Raw genomic sequence first — 12,715 nt, forward strand, 5'->3', positions numbered from 1 at the left:
GATCAACAAATTTTGATCAACATTGTACTGGCTAAATCATTAGTGAAATTCCATTGTACTGACACAGTTAATCCTTACTTTTTCTTTAAAAGCCACTTGATTTTTTGCAGGTTGCACTATAAATTGTTCTTAAAGGGTTTACTCTTCATCATATAAGTTAGTTTTTAAATTAAATCTCTTTAATCAAAACACTCAGGGGCTCAATTAAGTAGATCCAAGACAGAGGCTATTGTGAGTGATTCAGATGGGTACTCTGGAACACGTGCAGAACATTTGAGAATCACTGAACTTGTTTAAGCAGCTGACATAGTAGAAACTAAAACTGATGAGTTTTGCTCTCTGCTTTCTCTAGACTAGTTTCAACTAGGATTAAAACATTGGACATGGAAAAGAAAATTTTCCAGTTCCTTGCAAAGTTCAGTCAGCTGGACCTGACAACACCACCAGGAAAAAAACAAAGATGCTCTTGATTATATACAAACTTGCAGATGAATTGTGCCCCCCCCCCCCCCCCCCCCCCCGCTTTTTATCCCCCTCTAGGCATTTATAATATCTTGAAAGGCTGCTCTACCTTCTGGAAAACTGAGAAGACATTCTGCTAAGAGTTAATTTGGCTCATTTCATATTTCCTCTTCAGCATTTGTCTTCCATTGATTTTTTTTTTTTTTTTTATCACTAGGTATATTTGCATGACAATGGGATCTTTCTTGCTTAAGAGATCATCTGCTCCTGCTGCTAATTTCCTACCTGAAGTTGTAATCTTCTGTTTGTGACATCTTAATTATCTCAAACACAATTAAATGTGATGTCACAAATGGAGGATTATGACTTTGGGTTGGAAATGAGATTGAGAAATGGAAGGAATTTGAAGAAGCAAAGAGGCCTTTCTTCTTGAAAAGTGGAAGAGCACACAAAATAATTTTGGTTAAACGGGGGCAGTCCTCCATCAGCTTCCTTCTTACAGTCGTGGAACAGATGTTTCTAATCCTTACTCTTATAGGAGGCCCTGTTGTATTGAGACACTGTGGAGGGGGAGAAGGGGGCAAGGATTTCATTGGGGAGGAGGTGGAATCTTCCCTTGAACAGTCACCCGCTGCAGCAAGAGGGAAATCGAGGTCGGTGGACCCCAGAGAGGTCCCGGCTCTGCTCGCAGAGAGCAGAATGCAGGGTTGGTATGGCTGCAGTTGGTTTAAAGGCCAATCCATTTATTGCACTTCATATCTTGCAATATTCATTTGAGTTTAGACATCTGAGTTCGAAGACCAATTTCCAGAAGAGCGTTTTTTGAGGGGTGGAGGGAATTCCAAAGACTTAAGGAGAAATTATGTTCAGCATTCTGAAAATATACAAAGTGAAACCCTAGTCCACTATGGCTTTAATTCATTCTGTGGACTTGTCATATTTCACTTCTTGGTATGCCACCTTATCCATTTGTATCCTTCTGCTTTTCTTCTGGAAACGTGTTGTTTCCACAGAGATGTTGGGTGGCCTGCTTGTGTTTTTATGAGGACATTACTAAGGTTGTTTATATACTTACAACATGATTTACCAAATGGGAATACTCATCTACAGCTACTATCACTTCACACAAGAGTGTTTACACAGATTGTGCATAAACACTGGGATCAAGTCATGACAGAAAGAGGGAAAACCCCGAAGTTAACAAAAAGTGAAGCATCTTATTTTAACACCTTTCTTGACATTAGGGAGAGGGCAAAGACTGCAAAGTAGAGGGACGAAAGTGGAGAACAGAACAAAGATTAGCCCTGCGGTTTTAGGAAAGTACAGTGTCCTTCAGAAAAGTGTGCACCCATCCTCAGGTGTAAATGGAAGTGACCCTCGGTGGAAACACACCAGTCCGCACTTGCTGGGACCCAGATTCTTCCATATCTGTGTATCAAATCCATTGTAATAGTTGGATGTGTACCAGCTACTGTGCTATAGTGAAACGGGCCGTTTCCTGGGGTCTTTTGGAAAACACTGTAAAAACAGGCATTCGACCATCTGATTAACACAAAAAAACCAGTAGGAGAAATCAGCTGTTAAGATTTTGCATTCAAACACATTGCTGTAAGTCTGCAAAAGCTCTACAGGCAACAACAGACCCACTGTGATAATCTGACAACAGAACGTGGACCCTCCACGTCGTGATGCGAAGCTCATTTGCGGCACTGAGTTTACCTTGTAGGCAAGTTGGTTTGAAGTTAAATTAGGATGCCTTCAGAGAGGAATAATGACAAAAAGTGGAAATAAAATGGGTGGGGGTGGGGAAGCCACACGCTGAGAAATGGTTATATCTGCCAACGCTTTATTTCTTTTTTTCTTTTTCAAAGGCAAAAGCAGTTATGGCAAAAGTGGGTTACCCTCAGTTTATAATGAATGACACATATATTAATGAAGACATCAAAACAGTAAGTGTCAGACTTGCAGCTTTCTTCTTTTACATATTGCAGCCATTCTTTGCTCTGTTTTGCTGCTGTCTAAAATCAAAGCTCCTCTTTTGTTTGGCACGCATCTGGAGTTCTGCTTGCCTGGTTATTTTTAGATGTTGAATTAAGTATGCTAGCTCTCATGTCTAAATTGTCAATGCCGGTGTGGCTAAGCGAGATGACCATGAGGCCTGCTGGGAGTAAAATGTTCCTGGGTGCCAAGAACCTTCCTGCTATTAAGGATATTAAAGGTTAAACATACACTGTCATTGCATTTAGTTATAAAAATGAAACAAAACAAAAGCATTTCTCCTCAACGTAATGGTCTTCAAAAATACTAATGCATTTTTCCTCAGAATATCAAAATTTATGATGCCCTATATAGGCTCTCCTCATCTCTCCAGGCTATGAATTTTATTTATGATTGTTGCTTATAATCACATATAACCAATGTATAGGCCTACTGTGCTGGCTGCTGGACAAGGATACTGGGGGGGCACTCCTTCCTGACCCAGGATCTGTTCAGCCTAACTAAGGCAGGAAGGCAGATGATGAAGAATAATAGATTTTACCATTTTCCAAAGTGTGGCATGCATGCGATGAATTGTATTACTGAAAGTCACAGGCAAAGTACAACCACAAATTCAATCCTGAACCAGTAAAATACAAGAGTGATAGTCATCTTTGCCAGGGAACATGAACAAACACTAAACATAGGCATAATTTCTTGGGAAAACTTTGAAGAACCAACTCTGCCGGCCTAGTCCTTGTTCCTGGAACGAGTAGGATGCGATGGTGCTGTGAAGGCAGTGTAATGAAACGGAGGATGGAACCAACTTTATCACTCAGCATATGGAATTATTTGCCCAGAGAAGTGGTAATGTCTAGAGAAAAACATTTGCTAATCACAGTTGCAAAACCATAGTTTACACCTGAAGTGCAACTTCCTCACAAGTCTTAGGATTGCTTGAAACTGGCGACAGGGATATCATCTGGAGTTATAAAATATTAACTTTTTCTTGCATGGTTAGTTGCTATTAGATTTGGAGGTTTATGGAAGCATGGAGCCCTATGTCTGTAAACATTTAATGTGAGAAACAGTAAGAAAGCAGCAGCAGAACCCTTGTAGGGCACATAGCATGAAGTATTTGTAATAAAATGCAAAACAAACTGAAAAGGGAGGGCTTTGTTATGTTTTTGAAAGTGGTTTTGAAATGCACTTCTAAAAATAAAAGTAGACCTATTTCCTTCTGGAAAAGAGGCTGTCTTAATCATAGCTGTAGGAATGTGCAGTCTGCAATTCTTCCCTGGGTACTTCAGATTTCCTCAGCTCCTCTCTGCGCAGGGAAGAGCTTTTCCCACGTTCCAGTCCCCTGCGTAGATCTGTCCAGCCACTGGTTTTTAACTAAGCTCACAAAATACTTGTTCTTCCTGCCAAGTGTGAAGGTGTTACTTGCTTTGATAATGGCTAAAAAATTAGGTGATTATCTTGTTAAAATAAAAGTTCTGATTGTTTTATGTCATCTTCTGTTTCCTTGGACATGCTTTAAAAATATCTGTGTTTTGTCCGTACAGCTGAAGTTTACAGAAAGTGACTATTTTGGCAACGTGTTGCAAACTCGCAAATACGCAGCCCAGTCTGATTTCTACTGGCTTAGAAAAGAAGTTCCAAAAACAGAGTGAGTAGACCAAAGGGAAACACACACAATGTTCTAAGAATATTTTAATTTCTATTATTTAATTTATACAATTTATGTTTTAATAGAATTATATACACAGCTACGTATTATGATACAAAAAGCCTATGGGTAAACCCCCCAGTTATTCAGAAACTCCTGTGGATATTTTTTTTGTAAGTGTTAGGTATCCCTGTTCTAATGCACAGTAGTCATATGCTTGCAGCTTAAACTTAGTTTAATGAAAAAAGGGGTAATTGAATCGCAATTAAAAATGGATTATGTCTCTTGGTCACAGTTAGAATTTGGAATGGTACAGCAGGGATTTAAGAAATAATTTTTCTAAGAATGGAACCATTAGTAAGAGATAATGTTATTATTAGTAATAGCAATCAGCATTGTTAGTTACCTGCCGTTGATAGCAATGATATGGAATAAAACATAATTTAATTTACATAGATTATTTTTATTTATTTGTAAACAAGAGAGTGCAGAATGTGTCACATACTGTCATAAAATACATGAGAGAATCAGTCTCTTTTCTTACTGGTGGGTAATCAAATCCTTAAAATGCAAATTAAAACCTAAACAGAACTTAATTAGCCTAATCATGCTACTTAAAAATGACTCCTTCTTCGCAGCGACTTTGAAATCACTGCTGCTGCTTGGCTCCTGTAGTGGTACTTCCTTAGGGCTCCAGAAATTCCTACTCAAACGGCACCGTATCTTGTTTCGGGGGTGGCTCTATGCTGCCTGTGAGGCAGGTAGAGGCTGTCGGCAGGACAAGCACGGGCTCTTCCTCGCTAGAGTGTTGTGATTTCACCCCATATTTTCCAGGGGTTGTTTATAGCTTAATTTTAATTCGAATTTTACCTTCTTGTCCCACCTTTCTCTGACATTGCGATGGTTAATCTCGGGGGATGATTTTACGGGCTTTCCTGCAGCCCCGGCTGCCAGGGCTAGATCACGACAGCGTGTTCTCTTCAGACCTACAGCTTCCATGCGAGCAGGGAAATAACTCTTGCCTCTCCATAGCAATGGTGATTAGCAACCTCCTCCTCATCGCCAGCATCGGGGCAGCACTAACGCAGAGCACGTAGGTTCTTGGCACGATGGGAAAATCGCCCCTGTAAGGAAATTCATCGGCAGGTAATCCCCGTCTGTACACTTCAAGGGTTGTGGCCTGAGAACTGTCTCATGGGCATGCTTAAAAAAATGAAGTTTTTACCCGATTGCCCACTACAAGGTCGAACACTTTCTCATGCTTGCCTTTACCACCTTATTTCAAGGAGCAGCTAACAGCAGCCCCCTCATCACCTTTGTCTTGCTTTTCTTGTCATCCCGCGGGGCACACTCTGGCCTGGAGGATCCCAGTTTGATTTTGGGGGTCTCACCTTTACCAGCACAGCGATATGCTCTGCCTTCTGCGGGGCTGGGGGTAATCCCCCTGGATTACCGCTGGGAAATTATTCTGCCTTTGCACCTGCTTGGTGATGGAGAAGGGCTCTGAAAGCAGTGTCACGCTGTCCGCTTTTGCTGTGTCTGCTGAGGGCTACCAAGGCACAGAGAGTCATTGCCACCTCCAGTAATTTTTTTTTTATTTATTTTATAAATTAATAATTTATTTACAATAAATTTAATTTATTGTAAATAACCAATAACGCCCACCCACCAGTCTGAGGCATGTCAAATCTGGCCTTAAAAAATATCAGTACTTGCCACATTTTAACTATTGGACTCTACTGCTTTCTGATGCTTTTACTTCTCTTTTTTCTTTCTTTTCTTTTTCTGTTTTTGTTTCTTTAAGCTTTTATATTTCATAGAAGTCCACAGATCTTTGGTCTACACTGAAGCTTGGCACTGTGTTAATAGAGAATTACTCTTGGGGTTTTGTTTCTGTGTGCTTCATTTCTTCTTTTCCCTAGTTCGGTAGCTTTTAGCATAGCATTTATATTTAGAGATAGACATTATAAGATGGTCCAAGTTGTGGACTGAAAAAGATAAATAAGAAAATCAGTGTTTAAGGAAATAGGTTACTAGCTAGTAAAATTACCTCCAAAAGGTAAAATGCTATATTCATTTAGCAGACAGTGCAGATTTCTCAGCAATATTATTTCAGACTGGACGCACTTTCCTCAGTGTAGTTAACTGAACAGAAAAATCAAAATAATGGCTTACTCAAAGCATCAGGGAAACACCAGCAGGGCACAGACAGAGGAGCTGGGAGTTTGACAAAGGAGTTTGATAAAGCAAGGAGGAACATGGATATCAAAGGGGAAATAAGTTATTCGGGAAAATCAACAGTTTTGAAGTCTAAAAAGAGGAAAAAAATCCCCCAAAGCAGAAGTAGTTATCAGGATCTCTGTCCTCTCTTCTGCTCCCTCCCTCCCTAGCAGTTATCTGCCTTATGGGGAAAAGGAGCAGGGAGCGAGTCAGGGGAGGCATTGCTCAGGGCATGGATGGGGAGAGGCACCCGGCCCAGCTGGTGCCAGGACGAGGGGATGTACCCAACCGGCACCCAGAGGATGTGACAAGGCGTTGGGGTGTCTTCACCCCAGCTTGCTGTCCTCAGCACCCGCTTTGGATGCCAGCTGCAATCCTCACAGCTGGCTGGGGAGATGGCTGTCGTCGTCACAGCTGGCTCTATCGACCGAGAAGTGCTCGGGTATCAGGAGGGAGACGTACGCGAGGGATTTGTGGCAGGAGCTGAGGAACGTGGTGCACGAAACGGCGCGGGTGGGATCGAGGGGGCTGGATGGAGGAGGTGAGCCTGGAGGGTGAGCGTGGGAGGAAGGGGACCAGGCGTGAAGACACTTATAATAACCCAGGTGAGAGATGACTAGGGCAGAGGGAGGTGAAAGGCAGCGCGTGGGGAAGTGATAGCCATGGGGAAGGGAGAGATAAAGGAGAATCAGGGGTTTAGTGGCGTTTGCTTATTCATCCATGGAGCCGTATACATTCATACATACAAATATGCATACGCATGTGTATGTATATATAAACACACGCCCACGCCTTTTTAACAGTGATTGAATCTATCCTCATTAACCCTGATACCATACTTGCAAGTAGCAAGGCACCAGAGGACTTCTTTGGCGTACCACTTCATTATTACTCATCTTTCTCCTTTGAAATCAGGACACCTCCTCTAAGATTTTTAGACCTGGCCAAATCTCTCTTCACTTTTCACTCAACTCTCAGTGCTGGAGATGCAGGTGTCTAGTATCCCTACAAGAGGACGCAGAGGAGGTGTACTACGAGAAGATTCTCGAGTCTCCTCCAGGACCTATTACCGTTTCTTGACCACACACTGTTGTTCATAAGCCCTGGCTCTTGGTTCACCGCAGGGGAGGGCAGCTCTGAGAGGTTGGATGCCCTTAAGGACAGTGTAGAAGCTCCTGCAAACAGGGAAAAGCAGCTGTGAAAGACACCGGGCAGGCTGTGGTTTGTTGGAGGGATGCTGCTGGAGAGCTCAGAAATCCTGTGGGTGGACCTGCCCTGGAGAGGAGAGGCTGGGAAGGAGCCTCCTGGAGCCTTCTCCTGCTCTTTGAAACTCATTTTAAGCAGCGATGTGGCACTGGAGGCTGGGCACAGCCTTACTATCCCAATTTCTTGCCCAGCCCCAGGGAACACAGGTGGCAGCCTGACCTGGGAGGCTAATCCTCTGTTTTCTACATGAGAAAATGTATAAAACAGACTAACAATGAGAATAGGAAATACTCTTTGGAAAGTCACCTTGAAGATTGCCTCCCCTTAGAAGTCTTTCTTTATAGTCCTTTCTTGGGAAGAGATTTTCCAGATTCCAGCTTCATTAGCAGGTTTGTACAGCCTTTCACTTCTAACCAGCTTAAGTGTGTTTTACATTCACAAGTTCATTTACTTATATGTTTGGGGTTTTTTTTAAATTCTTACTTGCGATGTTGAACACCAAATTCTGCTCCACCTGAGTGATTTCTTCTAACTCAAAAAGTTGAGAGAACAAATTGCAAATTCAGTTTGTGCTTTACAGAGAATTAAATTAATTAATAAGTTTTCCCTGTATTGCGAATGTTCCAGTCACCCCTCTTCATGACTGGCAATGCAGCACACTATACTCTTAACTCAGAAAGGAAGATATCATGGAGAAAACTGTAGCCTAAAGAAACACAGACCTAAGAGAGTGTCTGCCCCACTTGCTATCTCAGTGCAGGTGTCAGATTTTATTTCTGCAACAGAAATCTCAAACATACAAGTGTCAAGTCTGCAGCATTGGGTTTTGGCTGCTGCAGGAGTTGGTAGGTAATGTTACAGGACATCATTCAAAGCTGTCCCTTTTCCACATGCTAATAGCAAATGGAAACAGTGTAAACAATTCTGGATTTTGTTGTTGTTGTTTAGTTTGTAATTAGTAAGAGCTTAGAGTTTGTTATGCCTGTCTTTTTTTTTTTTTTCCTATCCTTTAGCTAACAGATCAAATGCACTGAAATTGTAACCAGACCTAGAGCAAATGCCCAGGCAACCTGACTTCAAACAGGAATGAGAGACCTATTTCAAATTTTGCTTTGCCTTAAAATTTATCAGCGACAGCTATTTATTACAGACCTTCATATAGTAATTTGATGTGTTATTAGTTAAGGTCTGTCACTGAAGGTTCAGTCATTTCCAGGAGCTTACTGAAAGAGGATGACACATGAGAGGTGAAGGTCTGCTAGTCTGAATGGAAGCAGTCTCGGTTATTTCCGCTCTTTTGTGGAAAACGCTTCCTAAATCTTTCTGCGAGTGGCTCAGAATGGTACAACAAAATGCTGGAGTGTAAATATGCTCCTTGCCGAGTGTCTGAACATCAAGTATGAAATTCGGCAGTATACTCTGCTTGTCACTAGAGAACTCTTGTTCTTCCTGACTCCTCGGTACAGCTGCTAAGTCTCCTGTTCCTAGCTGCTTAAAAACGTAACAAATGCCATACGAGGTCATTCCTGAGGGCTCATTATGAAAGAGCGACTTGGAGATAACTCAGTTCAGTTTTACAGGGAGAAAATCGAGGCTGCTCTCCATCCTTGGCTCATCCTAAGCTCAGGAAACGGGATGGGCCCTGTTATTGCGGTGGGAGGCGGTGAGGGAAGAATCCGTCTCCGGATGGGGACGTTGCGATGAGCCTTAGCAGCTGGTGTGTGAGCTCATGGGTACGAAAGCACGGCCTTGGGCTGCGGCGGCGGAGAGGACGGGGAGAAGCGCAAAGCACATCAGTCTGTTCTGAAGTAGCTGTTATCTGTCTCGGGCCCTTGATCCTGTGACTAGAAATGAGAGGCCCTGTAAGACACTCTCTCTAAGAAGGATTTGCGAGAAGGGAGGATTTGTTGTCCTGGAAGCCTTTTTCATGCTTAAAAGTTGCTGTTTGGGAGAACAGAAAGGCTGCTGGAAGGAGAACAAGCCAACAGGGTGAGGTGGAAGCCACAACGCTGTGTGTCTTTGTTCAAACTTACAGTGACATCGAAATTAAAGTCCTGAGTGTTTCGGATGGGTCCCTTTCAGGTGGGTCGTCTCCTTGTCAAAAAAGGGACAGAGTCCTCCAGAGCTACTGCTAAGCCTGGAGAGCAAGTGGCTGGCTTGCATCCTTCAAAACAGTTTGACTGATTGCTGCTGTGAACAAACATGACATTGAAATGTAGTTAATTAAGCCCCCTAATTTTTTCTTTATCCCCTCACTGTAAGCAATCTTTCTCCTATTTTCCATTAGCTCACTACATTACCTTTAAAATTTAATTTCTTTATTATAGAGGAAACAGAAAACACACCAGAAAACAACCTCCCCCTGCTCCTCCCCTTCAGAATCTCCTAGTAAACAAACCAGGCACAGTTATCTATGGCAATTAGAGCCCATAATGTAATGGATGGTGAAGATATTTACGTGACATCACCCTGTGCTTTCATTGGTTAGTTTTTCTAATTGCTGCATTGTAGAATAAGCTGCTCAGCTTTGAAGATGAGAGAAGCAGATAAATTTATTGGTAAAAGACAGAACGCTGCCATTCTAAAACTCCCCTTTGTTGCATGGTTTATGTGAGGACATCAGTCGCCAGAAAAACAGTCAGGATCTGCAGATAACTCATTCATTTGATGGTGCTATTTTAAAGCACAGATAGTGTATGCGAACGTCACTGACACGCATCACACATTTTCCATGTTCTGATAGATCTTCCTTTGTCTTACTCTTTGTTTTGCAGCTCCCGTCTCTCCTCTTTGAAAGAAATTTTCCAAAGCAATTGCATTGCGTTCATTTGGCTTTACAAAATTTCTGAGTAATGCATTGCTAAAGACATCAGGATGTTCCTGTTTGGACATTTACTAGAGTTGCTTCTAATTTATAATGAATTAAATACTAATTTTCATCATCTTTATTACTTTTCTCTTATCTCTGTTCTTCCTTATAAAATCATAAAGTGAAAACTTGGACTCGCTGAACTCAGAGTTTCATCAGAGGGGATTTGGATCTTGCTGAAGCCAGTTGAGATTTTCCACGCACATGGGTGAAACCACTGTCAATATAGATGAGCTTAGGCTAAGGAGATTCATAAATCCTATTTGCTATTCAAATCTAGGTTTCCCTCCAGTATGTATGAGAAATCTAACTATGAGAAGAAATACTAATATTCCTTTTTAAATTTGTTTTGCCTTGCAAGAGGTCTGTTTGTTTATGAGCACACTGATGGCCACGTTCATTGTGTAGGCTACAGAATGTGAAGCTGTTTATTTTGAATTTAGGCTCCCAGAAAGCACCTGCTCCTGTTGCTGGCATCATCCTAATTGTTCAAGTAGTTGTTCAGCAGAGCATCTGAAGCCACTGCACACGTTTCGAAATGCTCTCCTCTCATTTCAAGAGGGAGTTTCTCCACACGTGGTTGAAAGACACCTAAGAGAGTTTTCACAGCTGTGTCAGTGCTGCAGCCTCTGTGGGGTGAACTTCACCTTGTCAGCACGGCAGACCTCACAACAGTCACTTAGAAATAAAAGAGATGAGGTAACAGGAACCTTAACAATCGCTCCTGTTGAACATTTGTTGACTGTATGCACTTAAAGCCGTTAAACAACAGATTTCAGTGTTCTGGAAAGCGTAGGCAGCATGTGTTGAAATGGAGAAATATTTAATGTATCCTAGGTCTTTAACATTTGTGCTTCCTTCCACTGCGTTCACTTTTTGTCTTTGCTCATTCTATTCATAAAGATGTGCAAGTGTACTGACAGCCGCTCTCTTTTGCTCTTACTACAGGTGGTTTACAAGCCCAACTACTGTAAACGCCTTTTATAGTGCATCTACCAACCAGATCAGTGAGTATCTGACTTCTGAGCCTCCTTATAAAGTGCCTGTTTGGGAAACGTATGTATTGAGCTTCAGATAATATCTGTACAGTTTGTGCGTTTGTGGCTGAAAATCAAAAGCTCAAACCTGGTAATCCAGCTGAGAGATGGCTTAAGTGAGAGGACAGTTCTGGAAAACCAATGGCTCCCACAAATTTGGATTACTGGTGCTTAATGAGTTACCCTGTGTCAGCTGAGTTGCAGTGACTGTGTGTGTGTCTACTCTGCCTTTGCAAATGTTAGCTAAACCACTTTTATTAAAGCTTTATGTTTCTGTCTTCTGTTTTCTGTAGCAAACCCCTGTGTACACATACCTCCATAAATATACAGTAACTCTTTAAGTGGTAGCAACTCAGTCCTCTAGCATTTATAAATATTTAGCAATGAATGTGACTAGAGTAGACTGTGATACAGACCAGAAAACCTAAGAAGTGGTGTCCAGCGGATTTGTTCAATACCTTCAAGGACAAGGAGTAGTACCTGTAGTTAACTTAAAATTCTTACCTGTATAGTTTGATGTAATTATCTTGTACGTACAGGACAACCTGTCTTATGCTAATTTTAGTTACTGGTTGTTTTTAGAGAGCGTAAATCCTGGTTTGGAAGCATATGGGTAAAAGAGCTGAGTCTTTCTAAAGACGTGTATAGAATTGGATGTTCATTTCCATTTGCTTTAATGGGACTTTGCGTAGAAAATTTCTCACTGGCTTTAAAAATCCATACCAGCGTTTCTGCGTACAACAGTGTGATCTTTACCCTGACACTTCTCTTCGCTCTTATTAGTTTCGCAAGTTAAATCAGCCTTCTTGTTCTGTGCCCTCAGGGTCTGGAAGGTGGCTGCCATAACCTCTGTGGTCTCAGTCCTCAAGGCCAGGCACATCAAAAATCCCCGAGTGACTCCCCCTTTTTCTCCTGAATCTCTTTTGGTCACAGAGAGAAGCAGGTTTTGAAAGGCACAAAAGGAATGTATCACACCAAAGAGGTTACAGCAGAGGGCTGGCAGTCTGGGTCTGCTGGTATCTGTTCTACCAATTTCTGTAAACAGTTTTTGCCTTCAAACCACTCACTTAAATTCTTTTCTGTTTAAGCGAGCTCATTTGTAAAGTCGTGTGTGATAATTAGACAGTTGATTAAAATCAGTTCTAGGCCTAGACGGCTGTCCCTTTATTAGAGGGCTGCCATCATTAAGCATTTTCGACGTTTCTGTTGACCATCTGAGGGAGCGGTGAAGGCAGACTGCCCCGAGCCCGTCCCGGCGCTGAGGTACCTGTGGAG

General features: G+C 42.0%; 1 protein-coding gene across 2 annotated transcripts in view; it reads left to right on the plus strand.

Annotated features, from left to right (window-relative positions):
* Positions 1 to 12,715, plus strand: part of PHEX (phosphate regulating endopeptidase X-linked) — a 100,881-nt gene that overhangs the window by 60,861 nt on the left and 27,305 nt on the right. For both annotated transcript variants that reach the window (XM_075033453.1, XM_075033454.1), the window contains exons 13-15: positions 2,334 to 2,411; positions 4,005 to 4,108; positions 11,352 to 11,410. In XM_075033453.1, coding sequence (XP_074889554.1) covers positions 2,334 to 2,411; positions 4,005 to 4,108; positions 11,352 to 11,410 — 241 coding nt within the window. The remainder of the gene's footprint in view (positions 1 to 2,333; positions 2,412 to 4,004; positions 4,109 to 11,351; positions 11,411 to 12,715) is intronic.

The sequence above is a fragment of the Buteo buteo genome, chromosome 8 (genome assembly GCF_964188355.1).
Source record: "Buteo buteo chromosome 8, bButBut1.hap1.1, whole genome shotgun sequence".
NCBI classification, from domain to species: domain Eukaryota; kingdom Metazoa; phylum Chordata; class Aves; order Accipitriformes; family Accipitridae; genus Buteo; species Buteo buteo.